The sequence below is a fragment of the Grampus griseus genome (assembly GCF_964374135.1).
Source record: "Grampus griseus genome assembly, chromosome: 3".
In the NCBI taxonomy this organism is placed as follows: domain Eukaryota; kingdom Metazoa; phylum Chordata; class Mammalia; order Artiodactyla; family Delphinidae; genus Grampus; species Grampus griseus.
The window spans coordinates 116,430,058-116,453,916 of NC_139019.1; the positions used below are offsets into that span (position 1 = coordinate 116,430,058).

At 42.8% G+C, this 23,859-nt stretch overlaps 1 protein-coding gene and 1 pseudogene across 4 annotated transcripts in view; both read left to right on the forward strand.

Moving 5' to 3' along the window:
* Positions 1-23,859, forward strand: part of CYSTM1 (cysteine rich transmembrane module containing 1) — a 66,362-nt gene that overhangs the window by 10,389 nt on the left and 32,114 nt on the right. For all 3 annotated transcript variants that reach the window (XM_082651479.1, XM_082651480.1, XM_082651481.1), the window contains exon 2: positions 13,911-14,132. In XM_082651479.1, the coding sequence (XP_082507605.1) occupies positions 13,931-14,132 (202 nt within the window). In that variant the 5' untranslated portion in view covers positions 13,911-13,930. The remainder of the gene's footprint in view (positions 1-13,910; positions 14,133-23,859) is intronic.
* LOC309820718 (large ribosomal subunit protein uL22-like) lies at positions 5,047-6,032 on the forward strand (annotated as a pseudogene). The gene is made up of 2 exons: positions 5,047-5,248; positions 5,600-6,032. The product of its transcript is annotated as a large ribosomal subunit protein uL22-like (transcript).

A 23,859-nucleotide genomic window follows, 5' to 3' on the forward strand; every position in this document is an offset into this window, starting at 1 on the left:
CTCCTCTTGTGCCTCTTCCAGTCAATATCCGTAGATTCGTTTTGGCTGTTCTTGAACCTCATATAAATGCAGTCTTACAGTGTGAAGTCTGTTGAGTCTGGCTTTTGTTCATCATTGTCTGTGGGACTCATCCACGTTGCTGCATGTAGTAATTGTTCTTTCCTTATCACTGGGCAGTGTCTATTGTATAACTGTACCGTAATCTTTCTGTTCTGCTGTTGTTGAACATTTGGATGGTTTCCGGTTTGGGGCTATAATAAATCAAGCTGCTTTGACCATTCCTTTTTTTTTTTTTTTGGCCATGCTGTGCTGCATGTGGGAATGTGGGGTCTTAGTTTCCTGACTAGATATTGAACCCGTGCCCTCTGCACTGAAAGCACGGAGTCTTAACAGCTGGACCACCAGGGAAGTCACTGACTATTCTTACATGTGTCTTTGGTGGACTTACGTGCTCATTTTACTTGAGTATATATCTAAGAGTAGAATTGCTGGGTCATAAGATAAATATTTCCAAAGTCATGAATATATTATAAACTTTGTTCTAAAAGTGTGACTGTGTCCAGGGTACAGTGTGAATTATTCTTTGTTTATAAGGATGGAGATCAAGGTTCATTTTTTTAATTTTCTCCCATTAGAATAGCCAGCACTATTTATTGGAAAGATTAATTTTTACTTTCTGAGTTGCAGTGATGCCTTTCTATTAAATTAGGTGACTACTGTGTGGGTCTCTTGTAGAATTCTTCATTCTGTAACACTGATCCATTTATTAATATTTATTTTAAAGAAAATGGGATCATGCTTTTACATTTTTCTACGCTTACTATTAATATCATGCTTCAAATTGAGAATAATTGCAAAGGAACTATTATATAGATGTACCGTAATTTATTCTTTTCTTTTTTTTTGGACGTTTGGGTTGTTTTTTCTTTTTTCTGTTTTGTTTTTTTATGTTGCAGGCTTTCCTTAAATGTCTTGATAATCCTTGTTCATTGATTTATTTATGAGGCAATAAAAAGCTGATTAGAAGTTCTGCGTGCATGGGCTTTTCTGAGGAGTGACTGGGTGAGTCATTGGAGTCTCCTCGAGTATTATCAGTAATTTTTTCCCCTCGGGCTGCTCAGTTTTTCCAGAGGAACATTCTCCACTCTACTGCCTGCAGGGTCAGTGCCATGCTACCAGGTGTCTTGTCATTTAAAAAAATAACTTTGAAAACTATTATTCTTTCCTTCATCTCTGCTTTGATGAGGTCTTTTATTGTGATCTTACCTCCATGGGCCACTTTCCGAAAGAATAGTTTCTGGTCTTCTCATTGTATGGTTGAATGACTGAAAATCCTATGACTTTGAGCATGTCTTGAGTGGGATCATCAGATAAGAGTGTTCAATGCAGCCTTTTTTTAAAAAATTTTTGTTTTATATTGGAGTATAGTTGATTTACAATGTTGTGTTAGTTTCAGGTGTACAGCAAAGTGATTCAGTTGTACATATACATGTATCTATTTTTTTCAGATTCTTTTCCCATTTAGGTTATTACAGAATATTGAGTAGAGATCCCTGTGCTGTACAGTAGGCCCTTGCTGGTTACCTGTTTTAAATATAGTGTACACGTCAATCCCAAACTCCCAACTTATCTCCCCATCCCCACGTTTCCCCTTTGGTAACCATAAGTTTGTTCTCTAAGTCTGTAAGTCTGTTTCTGTTTTGTAAATAAATTCGTTTGTATCATTTTTTTTAGATTCCGCATATAAGCAGTATCATATATTTGTCTTTCTCTGTCTGACTTACTTCACTTAGTATGATAGTCTCCATGTCCATGTTGCTGCAAATGGCATTATTTCATTCTTTTTTATGGCTGAGTAATATGCCATTGTATGTATGTACCACATCTTCTTTATCCATTCATCTGTTGATGGACATTTAGGTTGCTTCCATGTCTTGGCTATTGTAAACAGTGCTGCAGTAAACACTGGGGTGCATGTATCCTTTCAAACCATGGTTTTCTCTGGATATATGCCCAGGAGTGGGATTGCTGGATCATACAATAGCTCTATTTTTAGTTTTTTAAGGAACCTCCATACTGTTCTCCATAGTGGCTGTACCAATTTACATTCCCACCAACAGTGTAGGAGGGTCCCCTTTTTTCTCCACACCCTCTCCAGCACCTGTTGTTCATAAACTTTTTGATGATGGCCATTCTGACTGGGGTGAGATGATATCTCATTATAGTTTTGATTTGCATTTCTCTAACAATTAGCAATGTTGAGCATCTTTTCATGTGCCTGTTGGCCATCTGTATGTCTTCTTTGGAGAAATGTCTATTTAGGTCTTCTGCCCATTTTTGGATTGGGTTGGGTTTTTTGTTTTTGTTTGTTTTGTTTTTTTTTTTGTTTTTTTATATTGAGCTGCATGAGCTGTTTGTATATTTTGGATATTAATCCCTTGTTGGTTGCATCATTTGCAAATATTTTCTCCCATTCTGTGGGTTGTCTTTTCACTTTATGGTTTCCTTTGCTGTGCAAAAGCTTTTGAGTTTAGTTAGGTACCATTTGTTTATTTTTGTTTTTATTTCCATTACTCTAGGAGACAGATAGAAAAAGAAATTGCTGTGTTTTATGTCATAGAGCATTCTGCCTGTTTTCCTCTAAGAGTTTTACAGTATCTGGTCTTACATTTAGGTCTTTAATCCATTTTGAGTTTATTTTTGTGCATGGTGTTAAAAAATATTCTATTTCATTCTTTTACATGTTAGCTGCCCAGTCTTCCCAGCACCATTTTTGAAGAGACTGTCTCTTCTGTATAGTCTTGCCTCCTTTCTCATAGATTAATTGACCATAGGTACTTGGATTTATTTCTGGGCTTTCTATCCTGTTCCATTGATCTATATTTCTGTTTTTGTGTCAGTACCATACTGTTTTGATGACTGTAGCTTTGTGGTATAGCCTGAAGTCAGGGAGCCTGATTCCTCCAGCTCCATTTTTCTTTCTCAAGATTGCTTTGGCTGTTCAGGGTCTTTTGTGTCTCCATACAAATTAAAAAAAATTTTAGCCATGCACATGGTTCATGAGAAAAAAAATTTTTTTTTCTAGTTCTGTGAAAAATGCCATTGGTAATTTGATAGGGATTGCATTGAATCTGTAGATTGCCTTGGGTAGTATAGTCATTTTGACAATATTGAGTCTTCCAATCCAAGAACATGGTATATCTCTCCATCTGTTTGTGTCATCTTCAGTTTCTTTCATCAGCATCTTATAGTTTTCAGAGTACAGGTCTTTTGTCTCCCTAGGTAGGTTTATTCCTAGGTATTTTATTCTTTTTGATGTGATGGCAAATGGGATTGTTTCTTTCTCTTTTGTTGTTAGTGTATAACAATGCAACAGATTTCTGTGTATTAATTTTGTATGCTGCAACTTTACCAAATTCATTGATTAGCTCTAGTAGTTTTCTAGTGGCATCTTTAGGATTATCTGTGTATAGTATCATGTCATCTGCAAACAGTGACAGATTTACTTTTTCTTTTCCAATTTGTATTCCTTTTATTTGTTTTTCTTCTCTAATTGCCATGGCTAGGACTTCCAAATCTATGTTGAATAAAAATGGCAAGAGTGGACATCCTTGACTTGTTCCTGATTTCAGAGAAAATGCTTTCAGCTTCTCACCATTGAGTATGATGTTAGCTGTGGGTTTGTCATATATGGCCTTTATTATGTTGAGGTATGTTTCCTCTGTGCGCACTTTCTGGAGAGTTTTTATCATAAATGGGTGTTGAATTTTGTCGAAAGCTTTTTATGCATCTATTGAGATGATCATATGGTTTTTATTCTTCAATTTGTTAATGTGGTGAATCACACTGATTGATTTGTAGATACTGAAAAATCCTTGCATTCCTGGGATGAATCCCACTTGATCATGGTATATGATCCTTTTAACGTATCGTTGGATTCTGTTTGCTAGTATTTTGTCGAGTCTTTTTGCATGTATGTTCATCAGTGATATTGGTCTGTAATTTTCTTTTTTTTGTGGTATCTTTGTCTGGTTTTGGTATCAGGGTGATGGTGGCCTCACAGAATGAGTTAGGGAGTGTTCCTTTCTTTGCAATTTTTTTTTTTTTTTTTTTTTTTTTTTTTTTTTTTGCTGTACGCAGGCCTCTCACCGTTGTGGCCTCTGCTGTTGCGGAGCACAGGCTCCGGACGCGCAGGCTCAGTGGCCATGGCTCACGGGCCCAGCCGCTCCGCGGCATGTGGGATCTTCCCAGACCGGGGTACGAACCCGTGTCCCCTGCATCAGCAGGCGGACTCTCAACCACTGCGCCACCAGGGAAGCCCTCTTTGCAATTTTTTGGACTAGTTTCACAAGGATAGATGTAAACTTTTCTCTAAATGTTTGATAGAATTCACCTGTGAAACCATCTGGTCCTGGACTTTTGTTTGTTGGGAGTTTTTTTTTTTTTTTTTTTTTTAAATTAATTAATTTATTTATTTTGGCTGTGTTGGGTCTTCGTTTCTGTGCGAGGGCTTTCTCTAGTTGTGGCAAGCGGGGGCCACTCTTCATTGAGGTGTGTGGGCCTCTCACTGTCGTGGCCTCTCTTGTTGCGGAGCACAGGCTCCAGACACGCAGGCTCAGTAGTTGTGGCTCACGGGCCCAGTTGCTCTGCGGTATGTGGGATCTTCCCAGACCAGGGCTCGAACCCGTGTCCCCTGCATTGGCAGGCAGATTCTCAACCACTGCACCACCAGGGAAGCCCCTTGTTGGGAGTTTTCAAATCACAGTTTCAATTTCAGTACTTGTGATTGGTCTGTTCATATTTTCTATTTCTTCCTGGTTCAGTCCTGGAAGGTTGTACCTTTCTAAGAATTTGTTCATTTCTTCCAGGTTGTCCATTTTTTTGGCATATAGCTGTTTGTAGTAGTCTGTTATGATCCTTTGTATTTTTGTGGTGTCAGTTGTAACATCTCCTTTTTCATTTCTAATTTTATTGATTTGAGCCTTCTCCCTTTTTTTCCTGATGAGGCTGGCTAAAGATTTATCAATTTGCTTTTCCGGTCAGCGGCCTGAGGTGACCTCTAAAAATGGTTCGCTATTCACTTGACCCAGAAAATCCCACAAAATCATGCAAGTCCAGAGGTTCAAATCTTCATGTTCACTTTAAGAACACTCGTGAAACAGCCCAGGCCATTAAGGGTATGCATATCCGAAAAGCCACTAAGTATCTGAAGGATGTCACTTTAAAGAAGCAGTGTGGGGCTTCCCTGGTGGCACAGTGGTTAAGAGTCTACCTGCCAATGCAGGGGACACGGGTTCGAGCCCTGGTCCGGGAAGATCCCACATGCCGCGGAGCAACTAAGCCCGTGCGCCACAACTACTGAGCCTGCGCTCTAGAGCCCTCGAGCCACAACTGCTGAGCCCGCGTGCTGCAACTACTGAAGCCCGCATGCGTAGAGTCCATGCTCCACAACAAGAGAAGCCACCGCAATGAGAAGCCCACGCACCGCAATAAAGAGTAGCCCCCGCTCACCGCAACTAGAGAAAGCCCACGCGCAGCAACGAAGACCCAACGCAGCCAAATATAATAAATAAATTTAAAAAAAAAAAAAAAGAAGCAGTGTGTGCCATTCCGTCGCTACAATGGTGGAGTTGGTAGGTGTGCCCAGGCCAAACAGTGGGGCTGGACGCAGGGTCGGTGGCCCAAAAGAGTGCTGAATTTTTACTGCACATGCTCAAAAATGCAGAGAGTAATGCTGAACTTAAGGGCTTAGATGTAGATTCTCTGGTCATTGAGCACATCCAGGTGAACAAAGCCCCCAAGATACGGTGCAGGACTTATAGAGCTCATGGTCGGATCAACCCATACATGAGCTCTCCGTGCCACATTGAGATGATCCTTACTGAAAAAGAACAGATTGTTCCTAAACCAGAAGAGGAGGTTGCCCAGAAGAAAAAGATATCCCAGAAGAAATTGAAGAAACAAAAACTTATGGCCTGGGAATAAATGCTGCAAAAAATAAATGCAAATGAAAGTAAAAGCAAAAAAAAAAAAAAAAAGATTTATCGATTTTGTTTATCTTCTCAGAGAAGCAGCTTTTAGTTTCATTGATCTTTTCTATTGTTTTCTTTGTCTCTATTTCATTTATTTCTGCTCTGATCTTTATTACTTACCTTCTACTAACTTTGGGTTTTGTTTGTTCTTTCTCTAGTTGCTTTAGGTGTAAGGTTAGGTTGTTTGAGATTCTTCTTGTTTCCTGAGGTAAGATTGTATTGCTATAAACTTCCCTCTTAGAACTGCTTTTGTTGTGTCCCATAGGTTTTGGGTCATTGTGTTTGTCTGTAGGTATTTTTTGATTTCCTCTTTGATTTCTTTGGTGCTGCATTGGTTGTTTAATAATATATTGTTTAGCCTCCACTTTTGTGTTTTTTTACAGTTTTTTTTTTTTTTCCGGTAATTGATTTCTAATCTGAGTGTTGTGGTTGGGAAAGATGTTTCACATGATTTCAGTTTTCTTAAATTTACCGAAGCTTGCTTTGTGGCCCAGCGTGTGGTCAGTCCTGGAGTATGTTCCATGTGCACTTGAAAAGAATGTTTATTTTGCTGTTTTTGGATGGAGTGCTCTATAAATATAAATTAAGTCCATGTAGTCTAATGTGTCATTTAAGGCCTGTGTTTCTTTATTGATTTTCTGTCTGGATGATCTGTCCATTGATCAAAGTGGGGTGTTAAAGTCCCCCACTATTATTGTGATACTGTCGATTCTTCCTTTTATGGCTGTTAGTATTTGCCTTGTATATTGAGGTGCTCCTATGTTGGGTGCATATATATTTATAATTGTTATATCTTCTTGGATTGATCCCTTGATCATTATGTGGTGTCCTCTTTGTCTCTTGTAACAGTCTTTATTTTAAAGTCTACTTTGTCTGATATGAGTATTGCCACTCCAGCTTTCTTTTGATTTCTATTTGCATGGAATACCTTTTTCCATCCCCTCACTTTTAGTCTGTATGTGTCCCTAGATTTGAATTGGGTCTCTTGTAGACAGCATGTATACAGGTCTTGTTTTTGTATCCATTCAGCCATTCTGTATCTTTTGGTTGGAGCATTTAATCCATTTAAATTTAAGGTAATTATCAGTATGTATGTTTCTATTGCCATTTTGTTAATTATTTTGGATTTGTTTTTGTAGGTCTTCTTTCTCCCCTTCCTCTTTCGTTCTCTTCTCTTGTGATTTGATGACTAACTTTAGTGTTGTGTTTGGATTGCTTTTTCTTTTTTGTGCGTTTTTTATCTATTTTAGATTTTCAGTTTGCGGTTCCCATGAAGGTTTTTTGTTTTTTCCCCCACCCTGTGGAATCTTACTTTATTATTATTTTTTTAATGTTTTTACATCTTTATTGGAGTATAATTGCTTTACAGTGGTGTGTTAGTTTCTGCTTTATAACAAAGTGAATCAGTTATACATACACATATATCCCCGTATCTCTTCCCTCTTGCGTCTCCCTCCCTCCCACCCTCCCTATCCAACCCCTCTAGGGGTCACAAAGCACCGAGCTGATCTCCCTATACTATGCGGCTGCTTCCCACTAGTTATATAAACATGATTGTCTTAAGTTGCCAGTCTTTTAATTTCAAATTCATTTCTAATATCCTACATTTGTGCTCTCCTCTTCTCGTGATTGCTGGTTTTCATATCATATTTGTGTGTGGATGATTTCCTACCTTTACTGTATATTTGCCTTTACTGGTGAGCTTTTCCACTTATAATTTTCTTATTTCTAGTTGTGGCCTTTTCTTTTCCACGTAGAGAAGTTCCTTTAGCATTTGTTGCAAAGCTGGTCTGGTGGTGCTGAATTCTCTTAGCTTTTGTTTGTCTGTAAAGCTTTTGATTTCTCTGTCAAATCTGAATGAGAGCCTTGCTGGGTAGAGTATTCTTGGTTGTAGGTTCTTCCCTTTCATCACTTTAAATACATCATGCCACTCCCCTCTGGCCTGCAGTTTCTGCTGAAAAATCAGCTGATAACTTTATGGGAATTCCCATGTATTTTTTTTGTTTTTGTTTTTCCCCAAGCAACTTGTGGGATGTTAGTTTCCCAACAGGAATTGAACCCAGGGCTTTCACCCAGCAGTGAAAGTGCCGAGTCCTAACCACTGGACTGCCAGGGAACTCCCCCCTTGTATGTTTTTTTTCTTTTTTTAAAAAATTTTTAATTTTATTTATTTATTTTTGGCTGCATTGGGTCTTCGTTGCTGCACACGGGCTTTCTCTAGTTGCGGTGAGCGGGGCCTACTCTTCGTTGTGGTGCATGGGCTTCTCATTGCAGTGACTTCTCTTTGTTGTGGAGCACAGGCTCTGGGCGCATGGGCTTCAGTAGTTGTGGCTCGCGGGCTCTAGAGTGCAGGCTCAGTAGTTGTTGCGCATGGGATTAGTTGCTCCGCGGCATGTGGGATCTTCCCGGACCAGGGCTTGAACACCTGTCCCCTGCACTGGCAGGCGGATTCTTAACCACTGCACCACCAGGGAAGTCCCACCCCCCTTTTATGTTATTTGTTGCTTTTCCCTCGTTGCTTTTTAAAAATTTTTATTTTATTTATTTATTTTGGTTGTGCTGGGTCTTAGTTGCAGCGGGTGGGCTCCTTAGTTGCGGCTCACTGGCTCCTTAGTTGCTGCCAGTGGGCTCCTTAGTGGTGGCATGCATGTGGGATCTAGTTCCCTGACCAGGGATTGAACCCACATCCCCTGCACTGGAAGGCGGATTCTTAACCGCTGTGCCACCAGGGAAGTCCCTTCCCTTGTTGCTTTTAATATTTTCTCTTTGTCTTTAATTTTTTGTCAATTTGACTATGTGTCTCAGCGTGTTCCTCCTTGGGTTTATCCTGTATGGGACTCTCTGTGCTTCCTGGACTTGGGTGACTGTTTCCTTTCCCATGCTAGGGAAGTTTTCAGCTATTATCTCTTCAAATATTTTCTCAGGTCCTTTCTCTCTTCTCCTTCTGGGACCCCTATAATGCAAATGTTAGTGTGTTTCATGTTGTCCCAGAGATCTCTGAGACTGTCTTCATTTCTTTTCATTCTTTTTTCTTTATTCTATTCCATGGCATTAATTTCCACCATTCTGTCTTCCAGCTCACCAGTTCTTCTGCCTCATTTATTCTGCTATTGATTTCTTCTAGTGTATTTTTCACTTCAGTTACTGTATTGTTCATCTCCATTTGTTTGTTCTTTAGATCTTCTAGCTCTTCGTTAAACATTTCTTGTCTTCTCGGTCTATGCCTCCATTCTTTTCCTGAGATCTTGGATCATCTTTACTATCATTAATCTGAATTCTTTTGCAAATAGATTCAATGCAGTGGTTTTTTAAAAAATTTATTTATTTTATTATTATTTATTTATTGTTTCTGGCTGTGTTGTGTCTTCGTCACTGCGTGCGGGCTTTTCTCTGGTTGCGGTGAGTGGGGGCTACTCTTTGTTGCGATTTGTGCGCTTCTCATTGTGGTGGCTTCTCTTGTTGCAGAGCACGGACTCCAGGTACACAGGCTTCAGTAGTTGTGGCATGTGGGCTCAGGAGTTGTGGCTCGTGGGCTCTAGAGCGCAGGCTCAGTAGTTGTGGTGCACGGACCCAGCTGCTCTACGGCATGCAGGATCTTCCCGGACCAAGGATCGAACCTGTGTCCCCTGCACTGGCGGGCGGATTGTCAACCACTGCGCCACCAGGGAAGCCCAGATTCAATGCAGTTTTAATGGATCTTGGCTGCTGCTTGATTTGAGCTGTCTCTTTTGGAGCTATGATTTGTCTTTAATGCTACAATTTCCACTGTTTACATTTGATCCTCAGTGTAACACACTCTATTATAGTAGAGCTTACATTTCACCTGACCAAATTTATAAGGGAAAACATTCATGTTTTAAAGTTTTGTATCATACCTTAAATTTAAAGCTCATTTATATTTTGCTTATGTTAAGTGGTTTGTACTAGACTGTGTCAATGTGAGGGAATCTTTCTTTACTTGGGTTCGCTTCTGTACAAGCATGGGAACAATGGATTCCCACTGGGTGAACTCCTGCTTTTAAGATGCCAGCTCTGGAATCTTTGATCTTGACACAGATGCTATTTCTATGACTTTTGCTGTTCTCTTACTGGGATGTTTTTCCTGCTTAGAGGAAACTGAAAATAGTTCCAGATTTTATTCCTCTAAGGTGACTGTGTGCTGGGAACACAGGACAGAGTGTGGGGTGGGGGTTGGTCATGACAGTAGAGCATCTGTTATGCCTTTATAAGTGCATCTGAGTAGTACATGGGGTTCCCCTGACCCCAGACATTAAGCAATTTCTCAGGCAGAGGGAGAAAGTTACATACTAAAAATGAGGGGGAAACATGATTGAGGGAGAAAGGGGAGGACATACATTTGGGAGAGTTTTGAGGGTACCAGGAATAATGAGGAATAGATACACATAGATCGATCAAGAAAAGTCATGAAACATTGAGGTGTGAGGTTGTGATGGTTCTAAACGCTTTGTTCTCTGTGCCTTCTCACTGCTCATTGTTCTTAGAAGGGCAGTGTCTTCAGAGAAATATAGGTGTAGACTTTGCTAGAGGGAGAATGATCATTATTACAGGGTCTTGTTGGATTAATGAAGTTAAACTACAGTTTTGATGGAATTAGGTCAGTACAGAGGACACGCACACACACACACACACACACACACACTGAACTTCAGGAAAGAGTAGTTATGATGGCTGTGTTCTACTTCTGTGACTTAAAAAATAACTAATGGAATAGCTGTAGGGGGGTTAATGAGACTGATTTCTGTGTTAACCAGGGCTCACTAGGTTTACCACAGCCTTCCAGGCAGGAGAGAGGGAATGCAGAAGTAGTCAGCAGTTAGGTGCCCAGGTTCACGTGATGATTGCAGTGTTTGTCACCGTGAGCCTTTGGTTTAGGGTAAAGGGAAAGGCCATTTCCAGGTCAGAGTGTGATGCCACGTTGGCATAGACCAGAGAGCAAAGAAGGGAAAGAACCCTAGTTCTTTTCTGAATCCCTCCCAGGCCCCTGAAGAAAGAAGAATGAGAGACAGAATGCAGATGAGGTCAAAAGAGAGATCTTCTAGCCATTCCAATTTCATCTTACAAAGTTTCAGTTTATTATCCCCTCCTTCAAGTGACACTCTCCTCACTCCCACCTCCTCTCAACTGAGTTTAAGCCCCTACTGCTACCCAGCAGTCTATTTACCACCTTTTCTAAAAACTACCATCCTTATGTTTGTCTTTTTAACCTGTTGTCCAGGGGAAGGATTTGAAGCATATCCATTTCTATACCCCACTACTTAGCACAGTGCCAGGCACAGTCAGCACTGCATAAATGTCTGCTTGCTTGAACATCAATCAGAGGGGTTCATTAGCTTACCTTACTATTGGTTCCTAGTAGTGGAAATTCTACAGAGGTAGCTTAGGTTAGGTTGGTGTTTTTTTTTTTGTTTTTCTGTTTTTTTTTTTTGCGGTACAGGGGCCTCTCACTGTTGTGGCCTCTCCCGTTGTGGAGCGCAGGCTCAGCGGCCATGGCTCATGGGCCTAGCTGCTCCGCGGCATGTGGGATCTTCCAGGACCCGGGCACAAACCCGTGTCCCCTGCATCGGCAGGCGAACTCTCAACCACTGCGCCACCAGGGAAGCCCTAGGTTGGGTTTTAATCTGATTTATGAGCTATTATAAAGTCATCTGGAATCCCATTTCTTTATTTTTTTAAAAATTATTTAGTTATGTATTTATGTATGTGTGTATGTGGCTGCGTTGGGTCTTAGTTGCTGCACACGGAATCTTTGTTGCCACATGCGGGACCTTCATTGCAGCCTGTGGGATCTTTTTTGTTGTTGTTTTAGTTGTGGCATGTGGGATCTAGTTCCCTGACTAGGGATCGAACCCAGGCCCCCTGCATTGGGAGTGCAGAGTCTTAACCACTGGACCACCAGGGAAGTGCCTGGAATCCCATTTCTTTCCTTCTTTCTGCTCTACCTTTCTGAAGTATCTACTTCATCTTAAGGCTGGTGGCTCCCTCACGGCTGCAGATTGGCTGTCAGCAATTTTGTAGGCCATGTCCTTGCTAGACCATGTATTTGACTGTGTTAAGGGGAAGGGAAGGTTGGGAGTGTGTTAGGAGAGGCCCAAGATTTTTGTTGTTGTTGTTGTTAAATTTATTTTATTTATTTATTTTTGGCTGCGTTGGCTCTTCCTTGCTGCGTGCGTGCTTTCTCTAGTTGCGGCGAGCGGGGGGCTACTCTTTGTTGCGGTGCGTGGGCTTCTCATTGCGTTGGCTTCTCTTGTTGCGGAGGATGGGCTCTAGTCATGCAGGCTTCCGTAGTTGTGGCTCGTGGGCTTCATTGCTCCGTGGCATGTGGGAACTTCCCGGACCAGGGCTTGAGCCCTTGTCCCCTGCATTGGCAGGCGGATTCTTAACCACTGCGCCACCAGGGAAGCCCAAGCCCCAAGATTTTAACTGATCAAACCACTTTCGAACTAATCCGAGTGCCCAAAGGATGCCATTTGTGATTGGCTTAGTCCTGGAGTCCTTGAATCAGTCTTGATGGAAAAGAGGAAAGGGTGACCTGGATTGGCTTAGGTTAGATTGGGCTCACCCTGGAACTGGTAAGGAATGAGCTTCCCCCAAAGCACATAAACTACAGGAAGAAAGAATGGATACTTAACTGGAAATCTGACTTATTATGAAGGGGGATGTGGTTGTTGCGTGGGCAGCCAGCAAAGTCCACTGTTTTAATGCAGATTTTCTAGGGAACCTTACTTTATGGCTACTCTGTTCTTCTTATAGAGTCATTTATGAATTTATTGATTGCATATTATGAAAAAGAACTAATGGTGAAATTATTAAATTTTGAGTATGAGACTCTTCCCTCTATTAACTTACTCAGATAGGTAAAACGTTAAATATCAGTACAGGAGAGGGGTGAGTACAAGGCAGCAAGATGATAGCAATCATGTTCATCCAGAATATATGTACTTTGCATTCCCCAGTAATGCTTTTAATCAGGAAGTCATTGTGTCAGGCACTTCGGGGGCCGCAGAGATGATAGAAAGGAGATGCTGGCCCCCTCCAGACTTCAGGCCCAATCAAGAGAATGGATAAAAGGCTTTGGGGACTGGGAAGAAATGGCCTCCCTCACAGAAGCAAACCACCGAGAGCAGGAACCTGTAAAACAAAGTGGGGGCTCCTGGGGAGTGCTCCAGAGTCCTGGGAGCCTGGATGGTCAGAGGAGATGCTTGGCATGCTCTGTGGACAGCTCTGCCCTTTGTGTAGTGACAACCGAGCATACTGCTCAACTGCTCAGAGCTGTGGGTCTCAGGAGAGCAAGCAGATCACCCAGTGCCCAGGGTGGGGGCAACCTTTACACTCACTGGTCACTCACTGCCAGTGTTGCTGCTTGTTAGAAAACCCCATTGTGGCCCAGCCCTGTTTGTTGGAGGATTTCTGTCACCAGGTCAGCCTCTGCTGATCTGATTCATAATTAATGCTGTTAGACTTCCTGCCTTCTTCTTAGAGCTATCCAATCACATTTATGGATATTTTAGAGAATTAAAAAACAAAATAATAATCGGTTCTTCATTCAGCACATTTACTGGGGCCTGCCTTGTGCCGGTCACTATGCTAAGCTCCAGGGTCATGGTGATGACCCCAAACTGATGTGATTCCTGCTGTCACAGCCTGTAGTCTCGTGGGGGGGGCAGACAAAAGATAAACAGATACATAAGATATTTGCCAATTGTGATGGTGAGAAGGAAACAAAATGGGCAGAGCTGAAGATGTGCAAGAGGTTTAAGATATCTTTAAGGCAATTTGTAAATGATCTCATGATTACAGTTTTTATCCTAACGATTTCCCCAGATTAAATGCAAATAACTTTCATTGTCTGTCTCTTAGGTGTACTCAGCAGGTCCCTGATGAACCAAGGGAACCCTCCACCGTATCCAGGGCCCGGTCCGACGGCTCCGTACCCACCTTATCCACAGCAACCGATGGGGCCTGAGGGCTACCCTCCAGGACCTATGGGGGGACCCTACCCACCTCCTCAGGGGTACCCCTACCAAGGATACCCACAGTACGGCTGGCCGGGCGGACCTCAGGAGCCTCCTAAAAGCACAGGTACTGTGATGTGAATGGGGCATGTATACAGTTGGTCCTCCATATCTGCAGGTTCTGCACCCACAGATTCAACCAACCACCAGATTGAAAATATTTGGGGAAAAATTCCAGAAAGTTCTAAAAAGCAAAACTTGAATTTACTGTGCTCCAGAAACTACTTACATAACATTCACGTTGTATTTACAACTATTTAAATGACATTTACATTGTGTTACGTATTATAAATAATCTAGAAATGATTTAAAGTATATAGGAGGATGTGCGTAGGTTATATGCAAATACCTTTCATATAAGGTATTTATATATAAGGGACTTGCACCACCGCAGATTTTGGTATCATGTGGGTCCTGAAACCAATCCTCCGTGGATACCGAGGGGCGACTGTATGTGTATTACGTAGGTGTGCATGTGTGCAGTCCCGTGTCACCAATGGAAATGTTTGCATGTTTTCTTTGGCAGGGAAGAAACTCTGGCCTTTGTTTGCCATGTGACATTTCCAAAGCTTGGTGACTGCTTAGGGTGGCTTCTAACTCCTGAGAAGGACTTCTTTCTTGGGAGGGCTGAATCAATTCTGCCTCCTTTCTCTTGTCCCCTGTGGGGCTGATGACTTCCTGGCCGACATGTTTTCTGAAGGCATCTCCTCGAGCAGTGAGAGGGGGCAAAGTACCGGTTGGATTCTTGCTCTGGCAGCCAGTTTTGCTTTACAGGTTTAGCCTGTTGGGGTTGTTTTATGTCTCAACTTGTTGACCCTCAAGTCATCCTCTTGCCCCTGCTATTGGGGTGGGTTTTCTTTACTAATATGTTTTCATAATTCTATTTAACCTGCTAGCTGAGTTGTCAGTAGGCTTCTGAGTCCTTCTTGTATGCTGGAACAGTGCTACTCAAAGTTTACTGTGCAGACAAGTGCCAGTCCCTGAGCGGCTATCAGGCTGCAATGAGATAAATACAGAAAGTGAGAGTAAAAATTTTAAAACTTTGAGAGCAATTTGACATTGCTGTGACATTCGAGCATGGAATCTTGCGTTTTACAAAAAAGTAGCAGTCTGTGAAGGGTTAGGAAGGAAACATCTTGAGAAGCACTGTGCTACATGTCTTGGTGACCGTTATGACTGTTTTATAACCTTTTGGTTTGCAGAATAGTTGCTGTCTTAGAGCTTTCAGCTTTTGAATATAGCTCATTCTTACCGAGTGCTTATTATGTGCCAGGTGCTCTCCTAAGAGCTTTATATACATTCACATTTAATCCTTGCAACAGTCTTATGAAGTTATTCCCATTTTACAGTGAAGTAATTGAAACACATAGTGGAGTAACGACTTGCCCAACGCCACCCAACTAGAAATCGCCAGACCCCAGATTTAAATCCTGAAAGTTTGACTGTGGAATATGTACCTGTATGTTATTGCTGTACTGTTGTCCCTTTCCTGTCTTTTCTGACCTGACACATTTGTCTGAATTTAGGGCCTTAAGCTGCCTCAGAGATTTTCCTATAGTTTAACCCCTTACTAATCAAAAGTAGTAACAGAACTGACAATTCATTTTATTTCAGAATTTGAGGGTTCTTTAAAATGGGTGGATGCCAAGGAAGAAAAATAGGTTTAAGAGGAATTGTGGGAAATTATGGGAAAGATTTTACTTTTATGGAGTCAAGTCAGGGACTGTATTGAGATTGAATAGATTTGAATAGCTTTAAAAGATTTAGTTTCTCTTGAAGGAAAACTTTTACAATCCAAGGTTCTGTTTTGTTATAAATTGTTATAACATGTGCTTGGAGGACTGCAGGAAGTGCAACCAGTATAAATCAGAGCAGTTGGCATCCAGGTCTATGACATGAGAGGGGGATTTCCTGAAAATAAATCTCAGTTTCTGGGGTTTCTGCTTCAAAACAAGGTAACCCTGTGATGAATGAAAGAAGGCCGACTGAAAAGACCACATAATATATGATTCCGTTTATGTGCATTTCAAGATTAAGCCAAACTAATCTATGGTGATGGAGATCAAAATAGTGGTTACTCCTGGCTGTGGTGTCGGAGACTAGGATAGGGTTTGTTATTGACTAGGAAGGACACAGGGAAACTTCTGGAGTATTAGGAGTTTTTTTGGTTTTTTGTTTTTGGCTGCGTTGGGTCTTCATTACTGTGTGCAGCCTTTCTCTATTTGTGGTGAGCGGTGGCTACTCTTCGTTGCAGTGTGTGGGCTTCTCACTGCGGTGGCTTCTCTTCTTGCGGAGCACAGTCTCTAGACGCGCGGGCTTCAGTAGTTGTGGCTCGCGGGCTCCAGAGCGCAGGCTCAGTAGTTGTGGTGCATGGTCTTAGTTGCTCTGCAGCATGAGGGATCTTCCCAGACCAGGGCTCGAACCCATGTCCCCTACATTGGCAGGCGGATTCTTAACCACTGTGCCACCAGGGAAGCCCTAGGAGTATTCTTTTATCTTAATCTGGGTATAAACATTTTCAAGCCACACACTTAATATTTGTGCACTTTAGTATATGTTATATGGCAATGAAAAAAAAGTCAGCCCAGCATTTGTATTATACAATAGATTCAGGCCAGTGCCTCCCTAGGTTGTGTCTTTCACCCATAGCCCTCCTGCTGTATGGTTTGTAGGCCACTTCTGGGCCTGTATTGTTTATACTGGCTGTAACTACCATTCAGTGGATTTGGAACATTATAGAGCTTGTCTAGAATAAGTGCTTCCTGGGCTCAGTGGACCTTGTCCCCTCATGCAGAAAATACAGGTTTGGCCCTCTTTCTTACCTTTGGTGTAATTTAAGTATTACATCAGCGTTTTTGAGGGGAAAAAAAAATATCTTAATTCTTCTTAGGATTAAAAGGCTTTTTTATTTCAGTGTTATCAATTTATCAATGATTTCATAAATGCAGTTGAAAGCTGTTTAACATCCTTTTCTACAGGATTTCTCTCTCTGTCATCAGCCTGTGCATTGTTAATTGCCCAGACCTGTTCTATACCAGGTATGGCAGGGGATGCCAGGTGGTCAAGTTCTTCTCTCAACCTGGGGTCCAGGTTCTGTGAATGGGACCCTCTGACCCCCCTCTCACTAAAGGATGTGCTTTTTAGGGACCCCTTTCATTTCTTTCTCTTTATATTGCTCCTGGGATCCCCAATCGGAATCATTCTTGGGGCCTGCATTCTAAGCATGTGTCTTTGAGCTCTCTGCAGAAATTTAAGGGTTTTTTTCTCTAGCAGGATGATTTTAGATGTATCTACTACTGCATATGCCATCTCTCAGCTGAAGTTCATGTGTGTAGTCCCTTCTGTTAACAGCTACCTAGGTGGAAATTATTTGTTTTAGGGTCTTAGCTACTCTTAATTGGTGTCTGGTAATTAGTAAGAGTTTAATAAAGTGTTGAATGGACAGGTCGGTGGGCAGATGGCTAATCTAAGCAGAACCTTCTTTGGTAGTCTATTTTTTAGTTCAAATTTCATTTTTTCAGATATTGTATTTTTTTAATTAATTTATTTTTGGCTGCATTGGGTCTTCGTTGCTGTGCACGGGCTTTCTCTAGTTGTGGCAAGCAGGGGCTACTCTTCATTGTGATGCGCAAGTTTCTCATTGCAGTGGCTTCTCCCACTGCGGAGCACAGGCTCCAGGAGCACGGGCCTCAGTAGTTGTGGCATGCGGGCTCAGCACTTGTTGCTCGCGGGCTGCAGAGCGCAGGCTCAGCAGCTGTGGCGCACGGGCTTAGTTGCTTCGTGGCCCATGGGATCCTCCCGGACTAGGGCTCAAACCCGTGTCCCCTGCATTGGCAGGCGGACTCTCCCCACCAGGGAAGCCCCAGTATTTTTTTTTTTAAGCCTTTGTTTTTCTCAGGAAACCAGCTTTTTGGAAACCATGTGATTGGAAGCAGCAGGTGCTTGTGGGAATGAGGCTTCCCAGGGAGCACACCTGCAATACGTCAAGGATCTCCTGGGGAGATTTTTAATAATAATAACAACTATACCAACTAGTATTTCTTGCACTGGCATTAGCTTCACTGGCATAATCTTCATAATGACCCTGAAGCGTTAGTCCCATGTTATAGAGGTGGAATCTGAGGCTCAGAGAGGTTGTGATTCAGTTATTTATTGTATAACATACCACCCTGAAACTCAGTGGCTTAAAACAACAGTGATTTATTATTTCTCATGATTCTGTGAGTTGGCTTTAGGGGATCTCTCCTGGGGTCACTTGCATGACTTAATGCAGCTGTCAGCTTGGCTGGAGCTGAAATGTCCAAGACTGCCTCGCTCACGTGACGAAGGCCTGGGTATAGCTCCATGAGGCCTCTCTCTACACATCTCCCTTTCCACGGCAACTAGCTTCCAAGAGTGTGAAAGTAGCAGCTGCCAGGCTTTTAACGGCTAGGCCCAGAGCTGGCACCGCCTCACGTACCCTGTATTCTGTTGCTCAAAGGCTGGCCAGATTCAGCAGGAGGGGAAATAGATGCCATCTCCCCCCACTCCTGCGTTTTTGGCAACAGCTTTATTGAGATAGAATTCACATACGATACAATTCTCCCATTTAAAGTGTCCAATCCAGTGGTTTTTGGTGTATTCACAGAGTTGTGTGACCATCAGCACTGTCTAATTCCAGAAGATTTTCATCACCCCGAAAAGAAACCCTTTGGCAATCACTCCCGATTTCCTTAACTCTCCTCCTACACGAATCTACTTTTTGTCTCTATTGATTTGCCTGTGTTGAACTTTTCTTATAAATGGAATCACGTAATATGCGCTCTCTTATGACTGGCTTCTTTCACTTAGTGTAATGTTTTCAAGGTCCAGCCACGTTGTAGCAACTATCAGTGCTCCATTCATTTGCCAAATAATATTTTATTGTATGGATATACCATATTTTATTCATCTGTTCATATTTTATTCATCTGTTCATTAGTTGATGGACATTTGGGTATCTGCTTTTGAGCTATTTTGAATAATAAATAATGGCTGTTATAAACATTGGTGTAAAATAGATTCCATCTCACTAGGAGGAACAGCATGTGAATACAGAGTGAGAGGAATCATTGGTGGCCATCTTGGCAGACAGTCCACCACGCTCCAATCTTTCCTTTTAACAATTCACCTCTCTCCCATATGCAAATTATACCCATCCCCTTCTAAGACCACCAGATGTCTCATCCAGTAACTCCCTCGGCTTGGAGTTAAGGATGTCACCATCGAGGATGGCCTCTAACCAGCCATGCTGCTCCCTTCACTCCCTACTCCTCATTCCCATTCTGCCCAACTGTACGGAGAGATCAAACAGGATATCAGCACTTCTGTGAAGCTTTCCCTCCTGTATCCCACACCTCCCATAGAATTGACCACTCCTAAGTGCTTCAGCTGCACCCCATACAGACTTCTTTCAAAGCATCTCCTCTCTCCAAATTCAGTTAGTTTTCACGTTCTCTCTAATTTACCTCTTTAATGTCTGACTCCAGTCAACCTTGCTCATACTATTTTAGTTTAGGCTTCCACCATTTGTGTTGGTCAAGACTCTTAAGATTGCAAGTGACAGAATCTCAGCCTTAAATATTAACCAACAACAGAGGATCATCGGAGACCTGAGTAAAGGCCCCAGATGATAGATGGTGACCAAAACAGACAGGAAAAAGGGACACTGAGGGAACAGAGGCAACACAAGGAGCAAAAACCCTACTACAAAAAAGGGGGGGAATCTTCTAATATTCTTAGATATGCAGGGAGATTTCTTACTGAAATAAGAGTAGGGATGCTGTATAAAAAGCAACTCAGGATACAAAAGCACTTAGGCAAGGAGCATGTGTCAGCCCAAGGATTGGGTTCAAAGACCCATTTGGATAGCCAGGTCTTGCCAAACCAGAACTTAAGGCTTTTTGCCACAGGTGGAAGCTTGACATATGTTTTGGTTATCTATTGCTATGTAGTAAATCACCCCAAATCTTGGCGTTAGAGATTCTATAATGTGGGCAGGACTTGGCAGGAAAGATTTCTCTCTGCTCCCTGGACCTGGAACATAGGAGATAACCAGTGTGCTGGGTTGAATATGTGTACTTTCTACCCTTGAATGGGATTTACAAACTTTCTTTCTTGGCTTTCATATTTATAGTTGTCTAAAGGGGCACTATTGGGTTGGCTTACACCAATAATACAGAGGAAGAAGCTGTTTGGTTTGGCAGATGCTTTGGAAGAGAGAGAAGGATGGGAGCATGACTGCTGGCTGTCTCACTGCTGGGAGGGGTCACGTGATGCCCGTGCTGAGAAGCTACTATGTTTATGCATGTCCCGTCCAGGCTTGGGCTTTTCCACTCTTACTGGCTTGGTTTGACCCTCTTGTTTCCTGTGAAGTTAATTTAAGTTCAGTCGTATTCTGTCACCTGTTTTCAGTTTCAGTGAAATCTTGTACTTCTGGTTCATCATAACAAGGAATTGTTCTTTTGAGTGCAAAAAAAAAAAAAAAAAAATCCCCCATCCAGTATCCCTTTTCCCCCTCTCCCTCCTTCCACGTGGCCTCTCAGTGTGGCTGACTTGGGCCTCACAGTGTGACAGCCTCAGGAGGTCTGGGCTCCTTAGGCGTTAGAGTGCAAAAGTGGCAGCTGCCAGGCTTTCCTTTAAAAAACAAACGAACGAAAAACTTTTCATTTTACTTCTAATTTTGAAAATATTCCAGACTTACAAAAGCTTTGCAGAAATAGTACAAACAATTCTGTATACCTTTCATCCAGATTTCCCCAAATCTTCTGCAACTACAAGGTAATGATCTCCCTGGCTTTTTTACTGCCCAGGCTCAGAAGTCTCAGCACATCACTTCCACCACACTCTCTGTCAAAGCAGCCACAGGTCTAGCTAGCAGAGATTCAAGGGGAGGGGAAATGGACTTTACTCTTGATGGGTGGGTGACAAAGCCACAGTGCAAAATGGCACATGGGTGGGGAAATCTTCAGAAACTCTACTCCCAAGTCCCAGTGGTGATGGGTGAACTCATGTTCAGTGAAGCATTCTAAATAACAAAACTCTAGGTTCTTATGAATATGCCATAGTAACAAAACTGTTCAAAGTGAAAATTAAACACAACAATATCTCCAGTCTTAGGTCAGAAGATAGGCCATCTGTCTTTCAAAGGAAAGTTCTGTGAATTGGTTAGAAAGTCATGAAGTCCGAGGTTTTTAAATTCTCTCACCAAGTGGTATGGACTTATATACACTACCAAATGTAAAATAGATAGCTAGTGGGAAGCAGCCGCACAGCACAGGGAGATCAGCTCAGTGCTTTGTGACCACCTAGAGGGGTGGGATAGGGAGGGTGGGAGGGAGGGAGACGCAAGAGGGAGGGGATATGGGGATATGTGTATATGTATGGCTGATTCACTTTGTTATAAAGCCGAGACTAACACACTATTGTAAAACAATTATACTCCAATAAAGATGTTTAAAAGAAAAAAGAAAGAAAGATATTCTCTCACCAAAATTGAAATGGCTCCCACTCAGATACCTCAAATCATTGGGAATGTTATAGAGTTCTCAGCTGATCACCCTGCCGAGCTCATGGCAGACATCACTCATCAATTCTGGCTCTAGCTGCTCAGCCCCAAATTTGGCTTCAGAATCCTCCTTACCGAAGGATCCTAGGCAGCCGCTAGGAGTGAGGCTTGAATTGTTAGGTAAAATGAGGCCGTTTTACCATTCCTTGCTAGGCCGAATCCCTCTTTTTAGAGATACTAAAACTGAAGTACAGTGAGGTTTAGTGACTTGCCCAGGGTCCATGAGTTTTGACAAGGATGTAAGTCCTGATTCCAAGCTAAATGCATTTCTTCTTTAAGGCCTGCTACTGCGATCCAGCACTGATTCCACAGCAATTCCCAGACACCTTCCCTCTGCCTCCTCCCTCCGCCTTGCCCCCAGCCACCGAAACAAACACAAAAACCTGGTAGTTATAACAGGGTACCACTTTCCTAGTAGACAGGTGAAGTGGAGTGTGATAAAAGCTGCGTTCAAATCCCCTTATTAACACGAGGACCTGGGCAGATTGTTTAACCTCCCCGATCTTTGAGTGTGCCTGCCTCCCCTTGTAAGCTTCCTGAAGGTGATTTTTTCTCTCCTTCATCTCTGCTTCCACAGAACCTAGAACAGTGCTGACACGTGGTATATGCTCAGTAAATATTTGCTGGATGGATGGAAATATCACCAGTTCGAAAGGTGGTTGTGAATTCATGCTCCATGTCTGGTCCCCTTTCCCTTTGAGCCCCTTCCCTTGCTATTTAACTCTTGTGAGTCCAGATACTGCGGTTTTATTCTTCTGGGTTAGGACCGATATCTGACAATGTATCGACGTAAAATAAAATGAATTCTGCTCCAGCAGAGTCCTTGGGATGCCCCCATGGAGTTCAGAAGCCTGATTGGCCTTTGAACCGGATTTCTCAGCCTGTAAAAAAGTGCCCCTTTTCTTGCTCTTTGTAATTTGAAGAAGCAAAAGGGGGGAGCACCTGTTCCAGGAGAGCCCTGCCGGGTCACTGGCCAACCAGCAAGATGCTGTGAGCGGCCTTTCCTCAGTCCACAGTCAGAGTGCCGGCTGGTAACATGGCATGGTGCCCCTGCACACTCCCTTTGGTGTCTGACGCTGCTCTCATCACTCAGCGCAGGGATAAACGAGAAAGGAGTTTAACCGTCTGGCATCTCTGGCTAACTGGCTTGAGGTCTGGAATTACAGCTTGGCTTGTTTGAGCCTTTTATGCTTTTTTTTCATCAGAAACTCCGATCAGGCATCGTCATTGCCCCGAGAAGACTTTTCAGCATAGATAAAGTCCAGCTCAGTACCTTCTTTCTCTGCCAGGCATCAGATGACAGAATGTCTCAGCAAGGACACTGCCTGGTGCCACCTAAAGCCGCATTGGCTTAGGAATCTAGGTGGAGTTTCTCCAGTTCCCTGAGTTTCTGTTTCCTTATCTGTAAAATTGGTATTATAGGACTGTGGCGAAGCCGTAAACAAAGTCATATACCACGTAGAGTGTATGGGCAACAGGGACTTAGCACCCTCCCTTGGTCCACACCACTTTTCTGAATTTTTGTTTGTGGTTGGATGGGGGTGGTGAAGACCGGAGGCCCTCAGGGGAAAGGTGGGGAAGCCAGTTGCTGAGGGTCATTCCTGATCTACCCTGAGAATCCCCACCCGTCTGAGACAACCGTAGGACGGACAACTCCAAAGTCATGTCATCTGCAGTTTGTAGCCTTATAACTGGTCTCCCTCCTCCTGCTCTTGCCCCCTGCTGTCTGTTTTCTCCCCAGACCCTCTAGAAGCTTCCCTTATCACTCAGAGTAAAAGCCAGTCCTTAGGGTGACCAGCCAGGCCCTCCATGAGCGGGCTGCCCCCATGCACTGCTCCACCTTCACAGGCTGCCCCATTCCCACCCCGGCCTTGGTATTTGCCATTCCCTTTCCCTCTCCTCCGAAGTCGACTGGGCTTATGTCCTCTCGTGGTTCTTGCTCAGCTGTCACCTAGTCAGAGAGGCCTTCCAGCCACCTCCCCTCTCCCTCTGCCCCATTTAACCAAGTACCACAGCCTGGCACACTCTCCCCACTATGTCCACCTCTTTTCTCTTGCCAACACATTGTTCACATGTCCCTTGGCTGCCTTTCTCCTCCTGCTGGAATGTAAGCTCCTTGAAGGCAGGGACTTTTGTATGTCGTGTTCACTACTCGATTCCAAGTATGTGCTGACTGGCTGAGCGTCCCCTCCTCCAATGTCCTCTGCCT